General features: G+C 36.7%; 11 protein-coding genes across 11 annotated transcripts; 8 read left to right on the top strand and 3 right to left on the bottom strand.

Annotated features, from left to right (window-relative positions):
• The first annotated feature begins 36 nt into the window (after positions 1–36).
• EV154DRAFT_157509 (uncharacterized protein) lies at positions 37–1203 on the top strand. The gene is made up of 6 exons (XM_051594140.1): positions 37–242; positions 312–518; positions 578–631; positions 691–749; positions 819–924; positions 988–1203. Exons 1-6 carry the CDS (start codon positions 45–47, stop codon positions 1024–1026), a joined length of 663 nt encoding a protein of 220 aa, XP_051450323.1. The 5' UTR covers positions 37–44; the 3' UTR covers positions 1027–1203.
• Positions 1204–1451: 248 nt separating this feature from the next.
• Positions 1452–1655, top strand: EV154DRAFT_432760 (uncharacterized protein; the record flags this gene model as incomplete). Its single annotated transcript, XM_051596690.1, has 1 exon — positions 1452–1655. The coding sequence occupies one exon, from the start codon at positions 1452–1454 to the stop codon at positions 1653–1655; it is 204 nt and encodes a 67-aa protein (XP_051450322.1).
• Positions 1656–2632: 977 nt separating this feature from the next.
• On the top strand, positions 2633–3530 carry EV154DRAFT_608140 (uncharacterized protein; the record flags this gene model as incomplete). The annotated part of the gene is made up of 2 exons (XM_051607661.1): positions 2633–2743; positions 2805–3530. Exon 2 carries the CDS (start codon positions 3069–3071, stop codon positions 3528–3530), a length of 462 nt encoding a protein of 153 aa, XP_051450321.1. The 5' UTR covers positions 2633–2743; positions 2805–3068.
• Positions 3531–3919: 389 nt separating this feature from the next.
• On the top strand, positions 3920–4935 carry EV154DRAFT_432756 (Sucrase/ferredoxin-like-domain-containing protein; the record flags this gene model as incomplete). Its single annotated transcript, XM_051596689.1, has 2 exons — positions 3920–4652; positions 4733–4935. 2 exons carry the CDS (start codon positions 3920–3922, stop codon positions 4933–4935), a joined length of 936 nt encoding a protein of 311 aa, XP_051450320.1.
• Positions 4936–6501: 1566 nt separating this feature from the next.
• On the bottom strand, positions 6502–8160 carry EV154DRAFT_488612 (uncharacterized protein; the record flags this gene model as incomplete). The annotated part of the gene is made up of 6 exons (XM_051599156.1): positions 6502–6608; positions 6672–7016; positions 7086–7238; positions 7299–7409; positions 7495–7533; positions 8145–8160. The coding sequence occupies 6 exons, from the start codon at positions 8158–8160 to the stop codon at positions 6502–6504; spliced, it is 771 nt and encodes a 256-aa protein (XP_051450319.1).
• A 941-nt stretch (positions 8161–9101) lies between these two features.
• On the bottom strand, positions 9102–10931 carry EV154DRAFT_532808 (uncharacterized protein). Its single transcript, XM_051603940.1, has 7 exons — positions 10698–10931; positions 10471–10632; positions 10276–10415; positions 9951–10211; positions 9744–9875; positions 9443–9681; positions 9102–9387 (listed from the first exon to the last, which is right to left on the bottom strand). Exons 1-7 carry the CDS (start codon positions 10914–10916, stop codon positions 9218–9220), a joined length of 1323 nt encoding a protein of 440 aa, XP_051450318.1. The 5' UTR covers positions 10917–10931; the 3' UTR covers positions 9102–9217.
• A 1765-nt stretch (positions 10932–12696) lies between these two features.
• EV154DRAFT_608137 (uncharacterized protein) lies at positions 12697–13271 on the top strand (the record flags this gene model as incomplete). Its single annotated transcript, XM_051607660.1, has 2 exons — positions 12697–12821; positions 12878–13271. The coding sequence occupies 2 exons, from the start codon at positions 12697–12699 to the stop codon at positions 12987–12989; spliced, it is 237 nt and encodes a 78-aa protein (XP_051450317.1). The 3' UTR covers positions 12990–13271.
• Positions 13272–13922: 651 nt separating this feature from the next.
• On the top strand, positions 13923–15620 carry EV154DRAFT_583888 (uncharacterized protein; the record flags this gene model as incomplete). Its single annotated transcript, XM_051606718.1, has 4 exons — positions 13923–14024; positions 14298–14864; positions 15082–15094; positions 15121–15620. 4 exons carry the CDS (start codon positions 13923–13925, stop codon positions 15342–15344), a joined length of 906 nt encoding a protein of 301 aa, XP_051450316.1. The 3' UTR covers positions 15345–15620.
• EV154DRAFT_157358 (2-oxoacid dehydrogenases acyltransferase-domain-containing protein) lies at positions 15291–17449 on the top strand. The gene is made up of 3 exons (XM_051594138.1): positions 15291–15736; positions 15800–16194; positions 16253–17449. Exons 1-3 carry the CDS (start codon positions 15582–15584, stop codon positions 17044–17046), a joined length of 1344 nt encoding a protein of 447 aa, XP_051450315.1. The 5' UTR covers positions 15291–15581; the 3' UTR covers positions 17047–17449.
• A 25-nt stretch (positions 17450–17474) lies between these two features.
• On the top strand, positions 17475–21934 carry EV154DRAFT_157370 (mediator complex subunit 25 von Willebrand factor type A-domain-containing protein). The gene is made up of 9 exons (XM_051594139.1): positions 17475–17947; positions 18007–18067; positions 18136–18318; positions 18373–18531; positions 18586–18769; positions 18824–20022; positions 20206–20239; positions 20468–20510; positions 21720–21934. The coding sequence occupies exons 1-9, from the start codon at positions 17727–17729 to the stop codon at positions 21808–21810; spliced, it is 2175 nt and encodes a 724-aa protein (XP_051450314.1). The 5' UTR covers positions 17475–17726; the 3' UTR covers positions 21811–21934.
• Positions 21528–22527, bottom strand: EV154DRAFT_157325 (peptidyl-prolyl cis-trans isomerase H; the record flags this gene model as incomplete). Its single annotated transcript, XM_051594137.1, has 5 exons — positions 21528–21872; positions 21940–22256; positions 22317–22361; positions 22430–22453; positions 22510–22527. Coding segments are annotated over 5 exons (421 nt in total), but the record flags the coding sequence as incomplete, so codon positions are not given.

Raw genomic sequence — 22527 nt, 5'->3', positions numbered from 1 at the left:
TTTTTTTTTAGTTTTTTTTTTTTTCTCTTCTCTAATTTTACATAATGAGTAACCAACAACCCGATCATAAATTCGACACACTCATCCCTGCTATTGGAAAAATCACCACAGAGTTTCAAACTCTCAGTAGACGCATGGCCAAACTCGAACAAATGAACAATAGTATGCTTGCCTTTAATGAATCCTTTGGTTCCTTCTTGTACGGCTTAACTGTTGCAGATCAAGTAACCCAGTGGACCACGGTAGAAAAACATTTGATATACGCATGCACTTTTGTGTCCTTTACTAATTTTTTTTTTTAAAAAAAAAAGAGGCCTAGCGAAAGAGAACTGTCCTTTTTGAAACGTACCGCCAAGGCACCTTTTCCTCCCACTCCTGCCCCTTCCGCCCAGACACCAGAACCTACAGAAAACACGCCCAAGCCAAAAGAAAAAGTACTCATTAGAAAACGAAAGGCTTCCGTCTCGACCCCTACCACCAATACACCAGCCAAAGTACAAAAGCGTCTTGTGTCGAATGTAATTAAGCGGGGGGAAATTGTGTGCAGTCAAAAAGATACTCAAACTTTTTTTTATAGGTGGATATTATGAAAATCATCAAGGGCCTTCCATTAATGTATAGAGAGCAAACGGTAAGAACTCAAAGTGTATGCTTGAAAGGAGAAATGGTAATCTTATGGTTTTTATGCAGAATCATATGAACAATATGAAGAAATTATTAAGGGTACTTGCACAACACCCAGAAGGATTGTAAGACATGAAGTTTTCATTTTAAAACCGACACAACTTTGTTAATTAGTTTTTTTTGTTTGTAAATAGAACAAAGGTAGAATTAGACAGCAAAGTGGATATTCCTGCGCATGTTATTACACCCTGTATCAATACATTAATTCAAACGAAAGATGTTGTAAAGAAGGCCAAAGCGGTAAAGTGTTGCCTTTGCATTGTTTCACAAATAATCTCATAATTTCTCCTCGCAAATATATAGAACGCTTACAGTCAGTTTTTCCTTGAACGAAAGCCATAGAAAATAGAAATTCCCTGGATAAAAAATGAGCTCTTTTTTTTTTTTCGTTGCTTGACGTAGAATTTTTTTATATACAAAGCCCTCGTCGCGAAAGGTTGCTGATAGATGAATGAAATAAAAAAATTCACGCTTCCATTCCCTTGGGATTTGCACGAAATTCAAATATAACATATAAGCCATGGTCTGTATATTCTTCTTTTTTCGTCTAAAATATGTAGTGATTTTCTTCTTACAAGCTCTTAATTAGAACAGATTGAATAAAGTCATAGACTGAATGATGTATGCTTGCAGGCACACGATTTGGGTTAGAGCCTCAAACCGTTTTTAATGTCCACCCCCCTTTAGTGAATTCTGAGATTTAAACTACACATAAAGATAGCCTCTTTTTTTTTTGACACTATTACACCTCTCTTATACTTTGAACCATGTCTCAACCATCTTATAACCATTTACCTCAAGAACTTAAAAACCACTATATTATTCAAAGACACGGTTTCTCCTTGGCTAACAATGCAAAACTAATCTGCTCTAATCCCGATATTGCCATTCCTCCCACTGGTGGTCCTTTAGGTACTGGTTATGGACTCCATGAAAAGGGCAAAGTTCAAGTCAAAGAGGTAAACAACTAGGGAAAAAAGAAATGTATAAAAATCCGCTGTAACTTTAACCGGGGTTCCCTTTTAAAACGTGTAGTCTGCCACTTGTCTTTCTGAACATTTGTTTCCTGCTGGTAGCCAAAACGATCAAGAGGTGGTCATGTTCTGCTCTCCCTTTAAGCGAACTGTAGAGACAGCCGAGATTATTTATGGAGTGCTCAAGGAGACCCATGGGCATGTGAGTGCACCTGTGAAAGAAATGGAGCTGAGAGAACGATTCTACGGTGACTTTGATATGACATCGGATGATAACTACCATGTGTGTTGGGATGATGATAAAGCAGCTCCTGACCATGGAGAGAACAGTCAGTACAAGATCGAATCCCCCAGCCACGTATGTGATCGTGCTAGCCAATTTATTGCCAAGATTGAAAGTGAGATGCAAGGTAAAATCGTGATTTTGGTGGCTCATGGAGATATCTGTCAAATCATCTTGACCGCTTTTATGAGAATTGAGGCCTGGCGTCATAGAGAGATTAAGCATATTGATACTGCCAACTGGAGAGATACTTTAGAACTTTGAATAAACTAGATTTTTGAATTCTTTTATACGTGTGTGATTTGTGCGTCATGTTAAATGTGAGATTAGATGGTAATACTACCCTTGTAAGCAAGTACTAATTTTTTTTTTTTTTTTCGTTTTCATTTTTAATTAAATAATTTAGAGATTTCCCCAAGTGAATCCGTGGTATTTACTTTGGAACGCTAAAACCCAACGAACATCAATCTGATGATTGCAAGCAACCAAAAAACTAAAGCCATCAAAAGAAAGCGTATAGAGAGCAAAAACTAATACTGGACCAGGATGGAGGTATAAGTTCTCTTGTATCTGAATGACTCAAGCTTTATCAACGAGTAAAAAACTATAAAAGTTTTAGTGATAAAGGATCTAAGGCAAATACTTGTTGAAGAGAAAAAGACCCTTTGCTAACTTTTTTCGACCTTTTATCCTCGACAGAAAAAAAAAAATTTTTTTTTTCATCCCTTGCGCGACTGTTTGTTTTGATGTCTTGTTTTGGAACGGCGTTTTAAAAAATTGGATCTTTTAAGCTTAACAAACAGTAAAATGAAGGCTCATCTTGCATGGTTTGATCTGCATAATGATTTTATTTTATACACTAGGTAAATTCATGGTAGAATAATTCATTGTAAAGGCTATTTGATATTTCATGACTGTTAAAAAATAACCTGTACGAATTGGGTCAATTGTATCTCTGAAGCGTTCTCCTGAACGTTTCATTAAGCAGAATGTTTATTTTGAAAAAAAATAGACAAAGAGAACCATAGCAACAAAGAACTTTGTACCTAAACTTAGATTCAAATTTAATTGAACACCCTATATAAATACATATTGTTTTCTCAAAATGCTTCCTTCTCAAAGTCTGAATGAAAATCACACTCGTAACGTTTGTCTTTAAAAACCGAATTTATTTTGACGTGGAAGTCAATCCGATGGTAGACAAGCCTATCGTTATTAAGAAACGTGCAGAAACCATTCTACAAATTATTCCTGGTAACCAGGATCTCAGGTACAAAGGTGTCTTATTGGAAAAGGACCAAGTGCTTGGGTATTATGGCATTCAGGACGGTGACGAGATCTTGATGGAAACCAATGGAATGACAGGGACTTTTACCATCAGCTTACATAATTCTGATGGCTTTATCTCCCACTTCTCTGTGGATTATTACAACACAGTCTTGCAAATCAAAAAACTCGTACAAACCTTTTATGGAACTTTCATCTCAAGACAATGTTTGATGTTTGAAGGAAAAGAGCTGGAAGAATCTAAAAAATTAGAAGACTACTTTATTGGGCCTCGTAGTATACTTACATTGAAAATCATTTAACTCTACAGTGTTTTAATAAAAACCTCATTATTCTTAATCAACCCCCCCCCCACTGTATCGACGAGATAAATTGATGTTTCAAATGAAATTGGACAAGGCATATCTGTATTTAAATTAGACTACCTCCATGCAATCCACTAACTTGTCTATCACAGACAAACAGCCCTCATTAGATATAGCATTGCTGATAAACAAAATATGTTCTCTTTTTTTTTTTTTGAAGGTTGTACATACAGCACCTGATGTTCGGTAAGCTAGCAATGATCTGATAAAAAAAAACTGAGCTTCAAAAAAATAATATAAAAAGCTACTGGGGGTGAAAGAAAATGCGGGGCTTTTCCCTTCCCCTTTTTTACCGTTAACATAATTTTTAAAAAAAAAAAAGAAAAATGAAGTGGCTAGCCAACTGTTTAAATAGCTTGTATTCTTCATCCTGTACCAGCGAGCTAGCAACCAACAATATATTACCACCGATTGACATTAAAGAGCTATCACCTGTTGTAGCAGTGGACTGTAAAGGGTGTATGAAACCATGCGCACAACATCCACTTGTGCCAAGTCACTTAAATATAGATCAATCCAAACCGTTGCATAACACGGTTCCACCTTACGCTATCCATATTATTCTGATGACAGGTAAAACAGACTGGCCGTCTCGTATTGAGGAAGAGGGATTGGCACGAGCGTTTATTCAATGCATTCAAAAGCGTAAGAATCTAGACAAACGACCATTTGAAAACCGATACCACCCCGCCTATTTTGGTAACACCACGGATGAAAACGAAAACCAACGTGTGATCGTGACCAATTCATCTTTGCCTTCCATGTATTCCACTACGGGAATGGATATTATTCTTTTACCGGACAATATCATCATTGCCAATATCACATTAAAAAGAGTTGATGCGCTCTTGGATTATATTTTTGGTAAACCTTGTTACCAAGCTTTTTCGATCTACCCTTGCCCCTTTTCAAGCTTGATCTTGGTTTGTGGTCATGGCACCAAAGATCGTCGATGTGGCACTGTGGGTCCAATGCTACAAAAGGCCCTACAACAGGCTTCTTTACAAGCAACAAAGGAAGAAGGTACGACAAAAGTAGCCTTAGTCAGTCATTTGGGAGGTTGGTAACGAAAAAAAATTCCCCTCTTTTAATAAGCTAACTGTTCTTTTTTTCTTTTTTTTGCCTTCCAAAAAAAAAAGGACATGCCTTTGCAGGTAATCTTGTTGTATATACCTATAACGGACACCGTGCTATTTGGTACGGTAGAGTAACACCATGCTATTGCAAAGATATCATTGAAAATACTTTGGACGATGATAAAGTTATTGAGGACCTTGTTCGAGGCATATTCGAAGTGAAATCTAAACCCAATTTAGCATGCCAAGCCAAACTAGAATGGTGAAAAAAAAAAATGGCCATATTGTCCATTCTATACCATTTTTTTTTTTTTTGTCTACACAGTTTCTCCTCCTATTCGTATTGATTAACAATTTTATCAATAATCCTCTTTGCAAAAAAAAAAGGCCGCATGTATTGTACACAAAAATGAAATTTTGACATATATCAATATTTTGTAAAATTAAGCGCTATCCATGAGCCAATTGTATATAATAAAATGAATTGATCCACCAGACACATCTGCTCAGTGTTTAGACCAAGCTATGAACGAACAAAGCAATCACGTAACATCAACACTTTTTACTATGTCAATGATACGGTATATATTCGTACGCTGTACAGTCGTTATTAATTAATATATTCCGTAAGCACTTCGACACTGGGATTTAATACAAAGGGTACCGCAGTTCCTAATAAAGCTCCTCTTTAACTTATGAGCTTGCAGTAGGATGAAAAATGAAGAACGCATCCAATTGATGAAACGTCTTTTTAAAAATACAGAGGGAAATATCTCGTATTGTTGATAATGGATCAGCTCCTTATAATCACTTCGATTTATGGTACTATAGATCATTTTTTATATAAATCAAGAGGAGGCGGCGGATAATAATTTGATAAAAATGCTCAATGCACCAATCACTGCATATTCCGATGACACTTCTGGGAAGCAGGTCAACTTATTTTAACATTTTCTAAATTTAACGGGATGACCGACTTCATTTTTTTGTTTTGATAAAAGGTGTCTCACCATTGACGCATGCTACTACTGAAAAACCGATAGAGAATTAACAAGTTCGGAATTACTTATAGGCCTGGGGTCATTTGTAGGATTTTCCATTATTAGTAAAGGTCCAAACATAGTGGGCGATTGAATAAACAAATAAATCATCTTGACATAAGCCAGTCTATAAATAAAACGTTCACACACTTTTTTTTTCTTCTCTTTTTCTTTTCCACATAACTACTTTTTTTCTTTGTTTTTTTGTATTCCAGTTTCTAAAGTCCTATTACTTTCACTTATGGTCTCTTAATAGATAAGAACACAAACATACCGTGTCTTTAAAGAAAGACGCAGGATAATTTAAATTTAAAAAAAGGACGTAGGCGTAGACATAGTCTAAACCGGCGTCATAAAAAGGGCTTTCCATAATATGCCGGTCAAAGTAAACTCACTGGATATATAAAATTATGTATGATATAGGCGTAATCTTTAAGCTGCACTTTTTATATGTACGCTCACTATGTAGACTACCTTTGGTACTCTCGAAAAAGAAATCCATGTAAGTAGTAAACCCTTCATAGTAGCAACGTCTCTTGTTTGAAGACTGTCATAGCTGATTTGAATTTTAGTGGCTTCAAGATGTCTCAATTCATAATTTTGTTGCCACTTTTATCCCGATCTATGTCTGTAAAACTAGAAGTGACTAAGAGAGATATAAAAAAGACTAAAGTTTATTTATATGGCTGAAGGATAATATATATGGTCGTAATAGTAGTCACAACATCTCTACAGTTCATGAATCCAAAAGGTTAGTGAAGACTATCTTTTCAAATCCGAACTTTTATACACTTACTTATACGATCTGTAACTAATGGGGAAAAAGTGCTTTTTTGTCGTTTGCTTGTTTGTCATAACATTTTCTTCACAATCAACAACAGTTACTATATCCCGAACACCTTATTGAACAAGAAATAACGCTTGTTAATAGCCGTACAAGATAGCATTAATTCATTTATTACTTGGATCGATACCGATTAAGCGATCATTTATTTGTAGGCCAATTGGGTTCTTGGAGAGTGGATAAAGTCCACGTTTAACTGTAGACAAATCTATACGCCTTGTCAGCATACGTAAATCTTCTTTATTTTGAGGAACACGGAATCGTTTAGTGCCTTCAAAAAGCAAGGAAGCCATATGTCCATCAGTTCCTAGCGAAAATGCAAACCGACTTTGCTTGTCCGAGCTGGATTCTGCAGTAGCATGATACAGACTTGGACAGTTACAAAGTCGCTTCTTTTCAACTTTATCTAGATCAAACATATTTTTCCAAAGCTCTTCTTTTAGCTCATATTGGGTGTACAATTCTTAAAACTGGTGGTAGTATATTATAGCATCATCACCACGCAATAATTGGCGTGGTATATAATGGTTACCACTGCCATTCAAGTTTCGTTTTTGGGCTAATGCGAATAGGCCGTACATTGCTTTGGGCCCGGAAATACGAGCATAAGATATTGAGTACGATACTCTAAGTTCTGCTTGACTGAATGATTTGTGAGTAACTATAGCATTTGAAGCCTTTCCAGCTACATTTTTTGTCATAAGATATTAGGTGAGACACAATTTAATTTTTGGCTGGAGATTACCTATAGTTTTTGCAGGAATAGATACTCGTGTTTGCTGACGGTGATAGTTTAAAAACCCTCTTAAAAAGCAAATAATCCAAAGCTTGAAGTTTAGTAAATGCATACCCACATCTACATTACCAGCATATTCAAAGAAATTGGTAAGTAAAAGTAGTAATCAAGACCGTATATGTATTATAAAAATAATGCTTCTTACTCTGTACAACGGTTGATTTGTACGTTTCTGGCAAGCCCACTAATAAATTAAAAGTTCAGGAATATTGTACAAAGATTGTCGCAAAGCATGAAATTCTTGAAAACTGTTCGTTATGTAGTTCTCAAATTTCTTCAAAAAAAAAAAAAAAAAAAAAAATAAGAAAATGAAGAAAAGACCCCATATCAACTTACAATTGGATTATTGAGTCGTTGTATCTCATCAAGACATACTATTCTATAAGCATGCTGACAGGAAAACCTGTCCAGATGAAAAAGGATAATTTATTTGAGCAATTTTCCCTTCAGCAATGGTAAATTGTTCCATAAAATGATAAATTAATCTATCTAAGGAAGAAGGCAGTCTAGAATTCGGTTTCTGCTACAAACAGTGTTTTACATTGGTATAGTTGTGATTCGCTAAAGTTCAATATTACAGTTACTTTATTATCTTATAGCATTCTATCATGATGGTTTAATGATTGAACAGCTCCCACAGTGTCCAGTATGTGTTATCTCTGATTAATTGGTACATGATATAACTTTTTTTTATCACATCTGTATATGCTCATGCGAACGCAAAATATGTATTAAAAAAAGTAGCAGGTGCTTTGGTATTACTGCTAGCTCAACGCTGTTTGGTCACATCTTTACCAAGGTCATGCCTCATGAAAATATAAGTTAGGAAAGGCGGCGCAGCTGTCTTTCAAAAATTTATCTAAAAATCGATTTTTATTGGTCTGTAATTTTGATGACGAGATACAACCTAGGAAAAAATAGACACTCGCATTGTTGGTTTGCTTTTTATTTCACTTCATCTGCAGTTGGCAAAACATCAACATCCCTCTCTGTTTACTTTCAACACAGTTGACATGAAGGTTGCTGACCCCCTCTACTAAGTTTTGATCCTGCTCTATTGACATCTTTAAAAGTGAGAACTTTTAAAGCTCTGGACTTTAGACCCATTGAAATTACGCTGCTTGTAGAAAGATTTAACTCTATCTTCAACACCGTAGAGAGTTTTGTCGCATAAAAAGGTATCGGCATCTCTCTCTGTTTACTTTCAACACAGTTGACATGAAGGTTGCTGACCCCCTCTACTAAGTTTCGATCCTGCTCTATTGACATCTTTAAATGTAATAACTTTTAAAGCTCTGGACTTTAGACCCATTGAAATTACGCTGCTTGTAGAAAGATTTAACTCTATCTTCAACACCGTAGAGTACCTTTTTAAACTGCATCGACTTGTGAAGAATATTTCAGGTAAGTATTTTTATAATTGCACCTACTACTTATTATTTTTTAAATAGTGACCCAGACTTTTCCTTACTATAAAACCATTGAGGGTACTCATTTTATTGCTCAATTCCCTCATAGTCTTCACATCTAATTTGCTCTTACTTTCACCAATTATGGGACTTAACGTGCTTAGGAAAGAGACTCACAACTATTTTGGGGCTACGCTGTGCTATCAATATATAAACTATTTCCAATAAAAAGTGTGATGTATCCTCATCACGATGAAGTTTTTGCATTTGGAATACCAGTAGATTTCTAATCGTATTCCTACATCTTTAGCATGCAAATGATAAGTAAAGTTTTCGTTATTCAGAATACTTCAAGTTCTTAAAAAAAATGAAGTATGTGTATTCTTCTTTTTGACTGAATGAATCAGCAATAATAATAGCATATCTCTTTATTAAGTTTTTACTATTATCAACGTCCTTTTAAGTATTCAGTTGGTCAAGAATTGCTTGGCGATATTGAAACAAATCAGGAATTATTTCAATAAATTTCTTTAACTGATTGGGAGTGGTAGGGCATAGTAACTCGAAATAAGTTCGTTTCACATAATATTCTCCAAAGTAGAACAGAGATTCAAAATGAATTTTCAAATCTATAAAAAAGGTTAATTAGTATACACTACGTGTAAATGGATATTATGACTTTACCATGATATCGTATGTAGTATTGATGAGGTAAGTCTGACCCCTCAGCTTTCTTGATTTTTAATAACTTGATTAACTGGCGAATCATCTTTTCTTCGTCCCCCTGCGCTTTTTCAGTACCACTATTGTGATCGATTCCGCCAGAGAGTTCAACAAGCAGAGGTACCACTGACTTTTTTTTTACCAAGAATGCTACGCCATCCCATTTAATGTCGCCAGTCAAAGGTGTTTGTTTTTCAATCCTATGTCATTTATAAGGTATATGAGGAAGATGAAAAAGTACTGAGTTCTCAACTATACTTGCCATTGCATGTCAATTATATCGTTACAGTCGATAAACATATTATGGAGAATTGGAATAGTTGTAAGAAAGGCAGTATTCCTTTCCATCTGTTGTTGCTGCATAGGATTTCTCGGGCTATCGATTAAATTTAGACTGTAATGATTGAAAACAAAAAGGGAAAATTAGCTTATTAGTACTTATTAAACTTGTTTAAAATGAACAACTTACAAATGAGTGCACATAACTTCTGTAAAATTGAGATCGGCGTGAATTGAAAGGTCAAAGGGCTCATCCATATTTAAGGGATAAGATCTGATTAATTCTCTCATTAATCTTGTACTTGGTGCGCAACTAGCCAACTTATCCAGCAATAATTGACAAACATGGGTGAGAGGTTTATTCGGAAGTTTTGTGGGGCTAGCTAAAATTTGAGCAGCTTCATTGTGGTGAGTTGAGTCCTTGTCTAAAAAAATAAACTTCTCGCCTAATCTGCATGAACAAGAAAAAAAAATAAGTTTTTTAAGCATAAAAAATAAAATCTCAACAAGCATACTCATCGAACGAGTGACATTCAAGATCTTCAGTAACTTTTTCATTGGTATCTCGTAAACTATGATCTGTTGAACTACTACTAGCTCCATCAGTACCAGAGTTGTCATTTGCAGCTACACCACCACAAGCAGCAGCAGCAACCTATTCTGTGTAATTAGTACTTCAGCCATTATCATTCTATTCAACCAAAACTTGCTTTCTTAATGATTGTTTCAAATGCGGAACAAGCTTCTTCGTTACTTGATTCAGCTGCTATTCTTTGTCTTTTTGCTATTCTCTCTTGTGACTCATTTCTATCTCGATTGGACCAATATTCTTGATATTTCTTAAAAAATGCTGTGTTTTTTGCGTTTCTTTCCTGAAATTAAAAGAGATATCAGCTAAAAACAAATCTATTTCTCATTAAATAGGGTAGTTTTTTACATTAAATTGATTAATTTTTTGAGCGATCTCGAATTTATCTGCTCCCTTGGCATCTTCCAAAGCTTTTTTCATTGTGTTGCTATACCAACGATTTATGGATCTCTGGTTTCCATCAAAAGTATTGGCAAAGTCAAAATAATCGTATGCTGGAGAAAGCTGACCAGCCGTAGGTAACCAAGAAAAGTAAGAAAGTCTTGATGCTGCTGGTGTTTTGAACATAATATTATTTTAGGGAAGAGAGCAGATAATAAATAATTATGAATTTTAAACTATAAAAGTGTTTCAACACTGTCGTACAAGTAACTCTAATCATTATTTTTGGAAATGCGTAGACCACCGTATTTTTTCAAACGTATTTTTTTATACCACTTACAGCAATTCGGGCTAAGACCAGCAGACCAGAATGCTTGAACCTATTTACAGTCCAATTCCAGCTATTCACGGTTTGTGAGTTCCAAAAACTCAAGAATCCTGCCTAGAAGGTCGCCCTCCTATAGCAAAGACTAGCCGCAGCCGCAATATCACAATATATCTTTTTAATTTAGCTTCTTTTCAAAGAAACAAGAGTCATTACTAACTAAACTTTTTACGTGTTCGGTTACTTTCATACGATAAAAGAAGTATGTCAAGGGAAAAGAAAAGAAGCTTTATTTATAAATAAACAAGCTTATGTCAGAATGATTTGATTGATTGTTTTAGGGGTATTCTTGGCGCACCTACTGGCGCACCCAAATCGGGCTTTAAAGTATAATTCTTACGTAATATATTCATTTTGGGTGCGCGAAAGCAGTGCACCGAGCTATTACATAATATTTTTATTTTATGTGCGCGGAATGGGTGCGTCAAGCGAAGCATGCGCTATGACAGATCGTATTTATGTCTTACTTAAATACAATAAGGCCTTCTTTAAAAATCACAGGTCCCACCATTATATTTATTTGAAATCTTATAAGATTGAAGCATATAATCAGTTTCACATAGATCAAGTTATTCCTTCATAGCATGCTTATGATAAAGATTAACAATTAGCAATACATATTTTACTGTTCGGCTACTTTGTTTTCACCAAACTGCTTTTAAACTAAGAAGATGTCATTGCTTTTTAGCTTTAATCCAACAGTAACGAATACCATGTTATGCTTTCTTTCATACTCATCGGCAATGGAACGCGAATGCACAATAATAGTAAAAGTACTTACGATTCCAAAGGTTTCGACCATTCGCGATTACTTTATTCTGTTACTTCAAAAATGTCCATTTTTTTGGTAGATGTAAATAGGACTAAAATTAAAAGAAGGGACCTCCTTGAGCAAAGTACTGTTGCTTATAAAATATAGTACAAATACGTTGTCCCTTTCTTGATGCACTCATTCCGCGCACATAAAATAAAAATATTATGTAATAGCTCGGTACACTGCTTTCGCGCACCCAAAATGAATATATTACGTAAGAATTATACTTTAAAGCCCGATTTGGGTGCGCCAGCAGGTGCGCCAAGAATACCCCTTGTTTTATCATTTATAAAGTTTGGGCCTTTATTTAAAATAGAAACATATGCAAAAACCCCCTAAGCAAATCAAAACTTGTTAGTTGTATATCTGCGTTCCAGTAGTAGCTTGTAATGACAGCGAAGCAGTTTTTATGGAAAACAGAAATCGACCACCCTATGAGGTTTAGACAATATGGCATGTCAATTGACGTACAGGCCTTTTTGATCATTTTCTTTTTTTTTATCAACGTGTTGTAAATGAAAGCGTAAGTTACCGTTTTTATTCCAGCATAACGAACAAAAAATGATACATGATCAAGAATGTAAGAAAATACTTTAAATATCAAATAACAAACGATGGAAAAAAGAGCTCGTTTTTATTTATGAACATTCAAGTTACACTTTAAGATTACATCGGATTTCTGTGCGTTAAAAAAGACAGAAATACAGTATTTATAAGAATTTTCCTATCACGTGTAACAGCAAGCCATATTATCATTGGCCACAATAATGCTTGAACATCCACTTGCTGAGATGTGGGATCAGATTGCGGTATCAAAAGCCTTTGTATGTATTGGCTTGGCCGCATTTTACCAAAAGGAAATGCAGTTTGTCCATGTCAAGAATAAAGTCATGTAAAATGTTACTGTAGTTTTAGGAAAGTACAGAATAAAACAATAATGAAATACAGCTGTATTGGGATTTTTGCCAACTACATTGTCAATTCATCATCAAATTTACTGATTTTAATTGGCTACTTGTATCCATGGGCTGCTTTATTGCGTGCCTCCGTGACCTCATAATTCTATTCAGCTACAGCATGACCAATTTTTTCGCCTCACGATATTGCAATAAAGATCGCTCATCATTGTCGTCATATTGAACATTGCTTCTCTCTTTTTAAAGATTTCGGTAAAAAAAAATTCTAATGTGAACCTCTGTAATGTTTAAAGGCAGTTAGTCTGATTTGTCCAGAAACTAACATTTTGTCTGGATTTGAAGTGTCAATAAAATGTAGACCGCGGATAGACAGATAAATAGTCTTTTGATTGTCTGTCCTGTGTGATTACTAAACAAAGAATTACAGTTTTTTTTTATTATTATTTGTCCTTACAAGTCCGCGCTATTAGCTTGTTCTCGTCCCTTCAATGTAAATTGTGTCAGAGCAACCATAGCATATAAAATTACATAATCGATACAGAAGTGTGTAACAACGAGTTCCAGGAAATTGAAATTCAGTGTAGTGTCTCTAGCTAGGTGTAGGGCCACAATGGGGGGAGTGCTACATCGCTCTTTGTAAAAGGCTGAGATTTCTTTTTCTTTTTTCTTTCTCATTTTCTAAACATCTACCAAACTGTCGCAAAATAAGAAAGAACACTTCGGACCAGGCGGCGTATTTGCCATTCCAACCCTGAAACCTTCCAATTCAACAAAACATTGCTTCGAGTGCGGAACATCCTTTAGTTTATTCAAACAGAAACACCATTGCTTTAACTGCGGTAAGACCATTTTGCCACTGACATAACATTCTCGAAACCGAATATTCATTTTTATAATAGGAAATGTTGTTTGCCACAATTGCTCAGAACATAAGCGACCGCTTCTAAAATTTGGATATGAAAAGTAAAGAAAAGTAAATCATGTTGAGGAATTCCTGGTTTTTTGTATTACTAAACACTTTATGTAGTCCAGTGAGGTGTTGTACCACCTGTGATAAACTAATCAGTATCCAAAATATGACTTCTAACGAGCTATCGAAACTTTCACCAAAAGCCCTCAAAGAATATATCAATGCCTACAATTTACCATCGAAAAATGCCATTGAAAAAAGTGATCTCGTACGCATCATCTTTAATACTCGGCCTATATCCAATGACAGTGAATTGTATTACAGGAAACATCGAAGTAAACAACCTCCCTTAACCTCATCGAATTCATCTTCTGTTCATTCTGGAGACGAAAGTACACCAAGTCCGTTTTCTTTTACGAATATCTTGCATGAAATGTTTACGCCAGCCCCTGTCTCCCCTCGTACTCAACAGAGACAACAACAACAACAACAACAACAACAACAACAACAACAGCAGCAACAGCAGCAACAGCAGCAACAGCAACAGGAGCAACAAAGGCGGCAGCAACAAGATCGAGCTCAACAACAACAAGAACAAGCTCAACGCCAGCAGGAGCAAATCAGACGCCAACAACAACAGCAACAAAGAGACGAACATCTTCGGAGAATGCGAGAACAGCAACAAAGGCAAGCATCGCCCACAACTCAAAGAACTACTACTACCACTTCAACTACTAATTCACCTAATAATTCATCACCACAACAGACGAGACCCTTATCACCTCTATCTAATGACAATTTACTATCGCTTCATGATCTTGTCAAAACAAAGATTGACCCGGCATCGCTTTCTGTGCGTACATTAAAATCTATTTTAAAAGCAAATTATGTCGAGCAATCTCATGTCATTGAGAAATCCGAGCTTATAAAATTGGTTGTACGACTAGCTGATCAACACAGGGCGGAAATTGAATCTAGCAAAAGAAATGATGAAGGGGATGGAGGAGGTAATGAGGATTTATTATGTCGAATCTGTTTCGATAATCAGCAAAACTGTGTATTTTTGGACTGTGGACATATGGTAACTTGTATGGATTGCGCTAAGAAGGTAACACAGAGTTTAAACATGCGTCAAAGTAAATATAGTCTAATCGCGATTTGTATGTAGTTGATTGAGTCTCGAAATGAATGCCCAATATGCCGGGAACCCATTTTAAAGCTCGTGCATGTGTTCCGCTCTTAAACACAAATTAAGAGTTACACTGTGTTCTTCTCTCAAGACGACTGCGTTTCCTCGTTTGTCTATTTTGCTTTTGATTTTTTAGGGTAATAAGTATAGTAAGAATTAAATAAAATGACTCTAGATGCTCCTTTAGGGAACAACCCAACCTTTTTATTGGCTGACCTACTTTGCCTTTTTGTCACATATGAAATGGATCCAGCGATCGATCTTTCAACTGTTCTAGGCGGGCTTTTGAGGGGATTTAGAACTAAAAGATGTGCTTCTCGGTTTTATCTTGTATTAGGATTTTCTAGTACAGTAGTTTTTGTTGTCGTTGTTGTCGTTTCTTTTTTTTTTTTTGCTTGATAAGAGGAAGGAGATAAAATTAAATGTTCAAAAGACAGTCCAGTAAAACGTCGTAATGCACAACTTTATTTCACTTTTCCCACGCATCTCCAACTTATTGGACCTATTTTTTTCCACGCCTCGTTTATCCCCACCCCTTTTTTTTCATTCTCTTTTGTTTTTGTTTACATTCGAGATGAATACTGTATTTTTACGCCTGGCTAAAACCCATAATTCCTCTTTACTATTGAAAAAAGTATGTATGTTATAAGCCCCGAGAATCCTATTATTATTGACAAAAGCATACAGTCTGTTCGGTCTTTTCATTGTTCGTCACAGAATTTTGGAGAAATCAAACCCTTTTTGCTGGCCGATATTGGAGAAGGCATAACCGAATGTGAAATTGTACAATGGTAAGTAACAAATATCTGATGAAGCAGGCTACAAAACGTGTATTTATATCTCTTTTAAATCAGGTTTGTGAAGCCCGGAGAAACAGTTGCTGAATTTGACAAGATCTGTGAAGTTCAATCAGACAAGGCATCAGTTGAGATTTCTTCCCGGTATGCAGGAAATATTGTGAAAATCCATTACGGTGCCAATGATGTTGCTAAAGTGGGGTCAGCATTAGTGGATATAGAGACAGAAGATGAAGAGGTTCCTATCACAGTCGGATCTTCGGCACATGTAGACACGGTTACTACTATTAAATTGCCAAGTTATAGTTCCGGATGGAAGACTCCTGCGGTCCGTAGATTATTGACCGAGTATGGATTGAATGTAGATAGTATATCTGGATCCGGAAAAAATGGGCGCGTATTAAAAGGTGATGTCTTGAGTATGATCAAGGCTAACTCTTTGACAAAGAAAGGTATGCAACCATCCTAACAAGCTTCTGTGCCACCTATTAATACTAAAATTTTTTACAGCTAAAGAGCATGTCCCAAAGGTAGATACTGCACCAAAGTCTATTATAAATAGTATCATAAGCGAAGTCGGCGATACCAATACCGTTCCCTTAAATGCTATACAAAAAGCCATGTACAAAACAATGACAAAATCGCTTTCTATTCCTCAATTGGGTTACAAGGATGAAATTGAATTAACAGCTACATCAGAATACAGGGACGCCTTAAACTCATACATCACCAGTAAATCGGACAAATTTGCGTACAAGAAGATTTCATATTTACCCATTTTTATCAAGTGTTTATCTTTATCACTTTCATTCCATCCCATTTTAAATGCGCAAGTCAAAGAAGACGGTAATAAGCCTCAGATACATTACCGTGCATCCCATAATATTGGAATTGCCATGGATACTCCCAATGGTCTTATTGTGCCTAATATTAAAAATGTTCAGGAAAAAACAATTTTTCAAGTGGCAGAAGAGATTCATCGATTGACACAATTGGCTAAAAAGGGAGCGATTCCTCTTTCCGATCTCAAAGGTGGAACCATTACCCTCTCAAATATTGGCTCTATCGGCGGCACTTATGCAAACCCAATTATTGTCTCCAACGAATCGGCCATTGTTGCATTAGGATCTGCCAGAAGACTACCTCGTTTGAACGAATCAGATACCTTGGTGGCTAAACAAATTATGCCTGTAAGCTGGTCTGCTGATCACCGTGTAATTGATGGGGCGACCATGGCACAATTTGGCAACACCTGGAAGAGTTTTATTGAAAACCCTGCTCTTTTAGCAAGTAAACTTCATTAGAAACTAAACCATATCCACCAATAAAAAACTTTCTATGTTTAATGGAATTATAGAATTTTCAATAGAAGGAGTGCGACATCTTGTTTCTATATGGATGTTTTCAAATATACATATAATAATTGTTATGTGCATTGAGAAAAAAAAAACTATACATACGGCTTTATTCTTTCATATTGCGACAAACAAGTTTATAACAGAGCACTCTTCTAAACAGAAGCTGAAAGTTATTACAAATTATGTCTATGAGTACACCCACCAAATTACACAACGTACAATAAAAAGATCTATTTGGAGGGAGTATGAATTCTGCTTCAAACCGTCTTGGGCGATCGACTTAAGAACAAAATCCGGACAAAGTTTAAGGGTTTGTGTTCTAGTGCAGCTGACAAGCTTTATTGTTAACTGAAAAGAAGAGAAAATATTTAAGAGCTGATTCTTATAGACATAGTACTCTGAATTTGAAGTACGCAAATCGCCCCATTGATAGTCACAACGATTTTCAGCACATTTTACCTTCAAATCCCCTTTTCTATTTTTTTTCCTTGTTCTCCAGCACTTTATTCTTTTGTTACCGATACATTAATCACAACAATAAAAAAACGGCAACCGGCATTTAGGAAAAAGTACTATAAAAAGCGGATATACCAAACTCTTTATATCAAGCGCGTCCATTATACACCATGTCCACACCTATAACGAACGCAACGCCTCCAATTATGACCAACGTAACAACCCCGGGATCACATTCCTCGCCAACACCAACTCACCATCAGTCGCCACAAATTCCAGTGTCTCATCACCAAAGAAAAGAAGTTGCTGTTGTCTTTGTTGTGGACGGTACTGCTCGAATGAAGCCACATTTCAATGTTCTTTATGAAGCCTATGTTGAGCCAATCATAAAGTAAGCATTATTGACTGCATCCATGAACACCATAATTAAACTTCTTTTTTTATTTTCAGGCAGTTGAGATTACCAATTGTGTCCGAAGGAGACGATGGACAAACGAAAATTAAAGTCACAGTGAGTTCTGCTTTTCACCAATTTCTATTGACAGAAGCTCACCTTTTTTCTTTTTATTTTTTGAATAGCCTGTTTTGAAATATGGACTTGTTGTATTTGGAGATTATGAACCTTTATCGATTGTTACTGTAGACCGAAAATACTTTACTTCGGATCCAATTTTATTTCAGGATGTATTTAAAAGCATATCATGTCAACATGGTGGTATCATTAAGAATGCTGTTAATGAAGGCATGGTAGCTGCTTTAGAGGTAGGATCCTGAAAAGTGCATTATCCTATCATTATGACTAAACAATCATTCTAGTTGTTTGATAAGTACAAGGAAGAGTTAGACGGAAGAGAGCTTATACAACATTGCGTTTTATTGTCGAATAGCATGCCTTATAAAATTGGCGCCAAATGCAATTTCGCAGATAAATATGATGGATTGAAATTGGATGATATTGGAAAAGAAATGAAAAGGGTAGAGTTTACAAAAATAAGTTTTTGACAAACATAAGCTTATAGATGTTATTAGGCAAACATAAAACTTTCGCTGATCTCACCAAAGAAGGATTGTAAAGAATTAGAGGATATTGTATCTTTAGTAAACGATCAAAAAACAGAACTCAACACAATTGCTGAAACAGCTATCCCTTCCCATCTGGTTAAATTGGCAGGATTTAAATTACCTGTTGCACCTCTACCTTCCGCTGTTATAGGTAAAACTTATTGACGGTTTGCGAGATATATTAAAACTAAGAATATGTTTATAGATGCCAATAAGAATACACAACCTGCTTTAAATTCAAGGCCATCTATTGGATCACCACAATCTACATCTAGTGATTCCAGTAAAAAACGAAAAAGAGATAGTTTACAGATTAGCTTACCAAAGCCTGTATTCGATGCTACCAAATTAGCCGAAGCGAGTGCTCGTGTCAATTCTCAAATTGCTCAAAAGCAACAGGCTGCTCTCAAAAAAGATATTGTTGTGAAAAATGAAATGATTCCTTCACCTGTACTTGCAGACCAACCTATTGTTGTGAACACCCCTCCCAAGTCATCTCCCATGATACAGGCACAGCAACAACACCAAATACAACAACAGACTCCTCCCCAACAGATGCAATTGACTGCTCAACAGCTTCAAATACAGCAACAACAGCAACAACAACAGTTGCAGCAGTTGCAGCAACAGCAGCAACAGGCACAACAGCAAGCGCAACAAGCACAGCAACAACAGCAAGCGCAACAGCAACAGTCCCCACAACAGCTTTTGCAATTGCAGCAACAACAACAAGCTCAACAACAAGCCCAACAGCAACAACAGCTGCAACAGCAATTACAACTGCAACAGATGCAACAAGCCCAGCAGCAGCAGTTGCAATTACAGCAACAAGCTCAACAGCAGGCTCAAAACCAACAGCAACCACAACAAGGTCAACCACAGAGACCTCAAGGTGCTCAATCTCTCGCAAGTCGCATGCAAAACCCTATTCAACTTCAACAGTTTCTTTTACAACAGAGAAATGGGCTTATCGCTCAAGGGGCAAACCTTACCGCGGCGCAACAAAGTCAATTACAGAGTATTCAAGCCGCTCTTTTGAAGTTGGGCGATCAACTTCGGCGCTCCTCAGCGGCTGGTGGGACTGGTCAACCGGGAGGGTTAAATCCAGCTACATCAACCCCACCCACTTCATCGCCTTTTGCTCAAAACAATGCTGCTGGCATGCAAGTTAGACCAAATACACCAGATATGACGGCTGGAGCAAATAATAATGCTAATGCTTTGATGCAAAATCAAATACAACAACAACAGCAACAACAACATCAACAGCAGCATCAACAGCAGCAGCAGCATCAACAACAGCAGCAACAACATCAACAGCAACATCAACAGCAACATCAACAGCAGCAGCAACAACAACAACAGCAGCAGCAGCAAGCACAACAACAACAACAACAACAACAAGCGCAGCAAGCACAACAACAACAACAAGCGCAGCAAGCACAACAACAAGCACAACAACAAGCACAACAACAAGCACAACAGCAGCAACAACAACAGCAACAACAGCAACATCAGCAACAACAACAACAACAACAACAGCAACAACAACAACAACAGCAACAACAGCAACAACAGCAACAACAGCAACAACAACAGCAACAACAACAGCAACAACAACATCAACAACTAAATCTTGGAAACATGACCAACGCTCAGATACCCGCTAATTTAACGCCTCAACAGCGTATGATAATTGCTGCACAACTGGCACAAAGAAATCAAAGTCCTCAACAGCCGGGTGTAAGACCTAATAATTTAAATGAAATGCAAGCTCAATTGTTACAACAACAACAACAACAGCAGCAGCAGCAGCAACAACAACAACAACAGCAGCAGCAACAACAACAACAACAGCAGCAACAACAACAACAGCAGCAGCAGCAGCAGCAGCACCAGCAGCAGCAACACCAACAACACCAGCAGCAACAAAGCGTCAATCCTCAAGAGGCTCAACAAACTGGTGCCGTTCCCACTCAGCCAATTTGGACAGGACAAATTGTTTGGCATATAAAGACGCCTGAAGGCCAACTGCAAGAATTCAGCTGCCATTGTGGTGCTTTTGCTATCACCTTGAAAGGTAACAGTGTCAGTTTAGATGAATAGTAAGTGCACAATGTGACAAAAGAGAAGATTTATGTAAATGTCTGACATTTTTTTCCCTTTTAAGCCGGCCTGATATTTGGCCATCACGAATCCAGATTGCTGGACGATCTCCGTTAGCCAGGGCTCAAATTTTACAACGACAGGCCATTGAAAACAAATTACCATTTTGTCAGTTCAGACCCCTCAATACAAGTAACCAGCAAGATCAAACCAACTTTACTCTATTAGTTCGAAATCTAGAACAAAAGAAATACGTAAGTTAAACATTTGTACAGAAATGTCAAGGATTTGACGTGCTAAATGAAACCTGTTCTAGATTGCTACGGTTGTTTTTAACATAAATGCCAATCAACCACCAGGCACTACAGCTGAACCACACCATGGTGTCGTTCTTACACATACTGGCGGTAAATTAATCGGTATTGTATTTACTAGAGTGCCACTTCCTGATTTGAACCCTGGAGGACCAAATATACCTACCGGCGCTCAAAACATGCCTGTTGGAGCCGTTACCCCTTCCACAGGAAATAATATTAATCCCGCCATGTTAGCCAGTTTACAAAATACTGCCAACTTGAGCCTAATGAATGCGGCTAATAATCCAAATGTTCAACATTTGCAAAATACGCTGAGACAACAACAGTTGATGAATGCTGGTGGTATGGGAAGTCCTGCTACGGGCGGACAACACCAACAACACCAGCAACAACAACAAGGTCAAGGCCAACAGCAAAATATGAATGGTAAAAAAAAAAAAAAAAAAAAAAACCCCGAAATTATGTCATATCAACTAACAATGAATCGACAGGACTTAACGCAAACAGCCTGTTGTTATCAAATATAAATCTTGGTAATAATGCTGGGAATAATATGAATAACATGAACGCAAATAATTTGCTAGGCATGAGCAATATCAATATGGCGAATCTTGCAAATCTCGGTAACTTACAACCAGGCGCTGTTCGTGATTTACAACAAAGACTGTTTTTAGCTAGACAACAGCAACAGCAGCAGCAGCAGCAGCAGCAGCAACAACAACAGCAACAACAACCACAACAGCAAAATGGGCAACACCCACCAATGTAATTAGTCAAGACACTTTTTTATTTTAATTTTTTTTTTTTACACAATTTACATTTGTCCACATTCTATCAATACCAAAAATAAAAGTTAGAATCCATTTGAGCTTTTTTTTCCTTTTAAAAGGATATTTACCGGTGATTTTAACATTTAACTTTGGGCGATTGTTAGGACCAGTGGAAACATTTTCGATTTTACGAAGTGTCAATAAACCATCAATCAAACGACCGAAAACAACATGTTTACCGTCCAAGAACTCACAAGCATCACAGGTAATGAAGAATTGGCAGCCGTTGGTGTTGGGTCCAGAGTTGGCCATGGACAGTAAACCGGCGCCTGTATGCTTTTCGATAAAATTTTCGTCTTCAAATTTATCACCGTAGATGCTCATGGATCCAGTACCATCGCCCTTTAAGAAGTCACCACCTTGAACCATGAAATCCTTAATCACTCTATATTTGCGTGAGTATTAGTGTTTGCTTTTCTGATGGTGAGTAATTTATCCGTGGTACCTGTGAAATAAGCAATTTTTAAAGCCTTGGGGTTGTCCGTTACGTCTAAATTATGAAAAAAGAAAAAAAGGATCTTAGCTTTCAAGCGCATTTTCCCATTTGAAAGTCTTTACTTGTATTCTCCTGTACATAATTGTCTGCTTAAATGGTTTAGTTTCTCTGCTTTGAAAATACGAAAACATATGTCTCATACCTAAAGTTTTCTGCAGTT

The sequence above is a fragment of the Mucor mucedo genome, assembly GCF_025094135.1.
Source record: "Mucor mucedo strain NRRL 3635 chromosome Unknown EV154scaffold_262, whole genome shotgun sequence".
Classification (NCBI taxonomy): Eukaryota; Fungi; Mucoromycota; class Mucoromycetes; order Mucorales; family Mucoraceae; genus Mucor; species Mucor mucedo.
This window is presented reverse-complemented; position numbering and strand designations above follow the sequence as displayed.

Coding starts and splice junctions, on each gene's coding strand:
- EV154DRAFT_157509 (XM_051594140.1), top strand. CDS start 45: ATGAGTAACCAACAACCCGATCATAAATTCGACACACTCATCCCTGCT. Junction 519..577: donor AAAAGCGTCTTGTGTCGAAT/GTAATTAAGCGG, acceptor TTTTTTTTATAG/GTGGATATTATGAAAATCAT. Junction 632..690: donor TAATGTATAGAGAGCAAACG/GTAAGAACTCAA, acceptor GTTTTTATGCAG/AATCATATGAACAATATGAA.
- EV154DRAFT_532808 (XM_051603940.1), bottom strand. CDS start 10,916: ATGTTCAAAACACCAGCAGCATCAAGACTTTCTTACTTTTCTTGGTTA. Junction 9,682..9,743: donor GATATAATTGACATGCAATG/GCAAGTATAGTT, acceptor TAAATGACATAG/GATTGAAAAACAAACACCTT. Junction 9,388..9,442: donor ATACTACATACGATATCATG/GTAAAGTCATAA, acceptor CCTTTTTTATAG/ATTTGAAAATTCATTTTGAA.
- EV154DRAFT_157358 (XM_051594138.1), top strand. CDS start 15,582: ATGTATGTTATAAGCCCCGAGAATCCTATTATTATTGACAAAAGCATA. Junction 15,737..15,799: donor GAATGTGAAATTGTACAATG/GTAAGTAACAAA, acceptor CTTTTAAATCAG/GTTTGTGAAGCCCGGAGAAA. Junction 16,195..16,252: donor TAACTCTTTGACAAAGAAAG/GTATGCAACCAT, acceptor AATTTTTTACAG/CTAAAGAGCATGTCCCAAAG.
- EV154DRAFT_157370 (XM_051594139.1), top strand. CDS start 17,727: ATGTCCACACCTATAACGAACGCAACGCCTCCAATTATGACCAACGTA. Junction 17,948..18,006: donor TATGTTGAGCCAATCATAAA/GTAAGCATTATT, acceptor TTTTATTTTCAG/GCAGTTGAGATTACCAATTG. Junction 18,532..18,585: donor TTGGAAAAGAAATGAAAAGG/GTAGAGTTTACA, acceptor AGATGTTATTAG/GCAAACATAAAACTTTCGCT.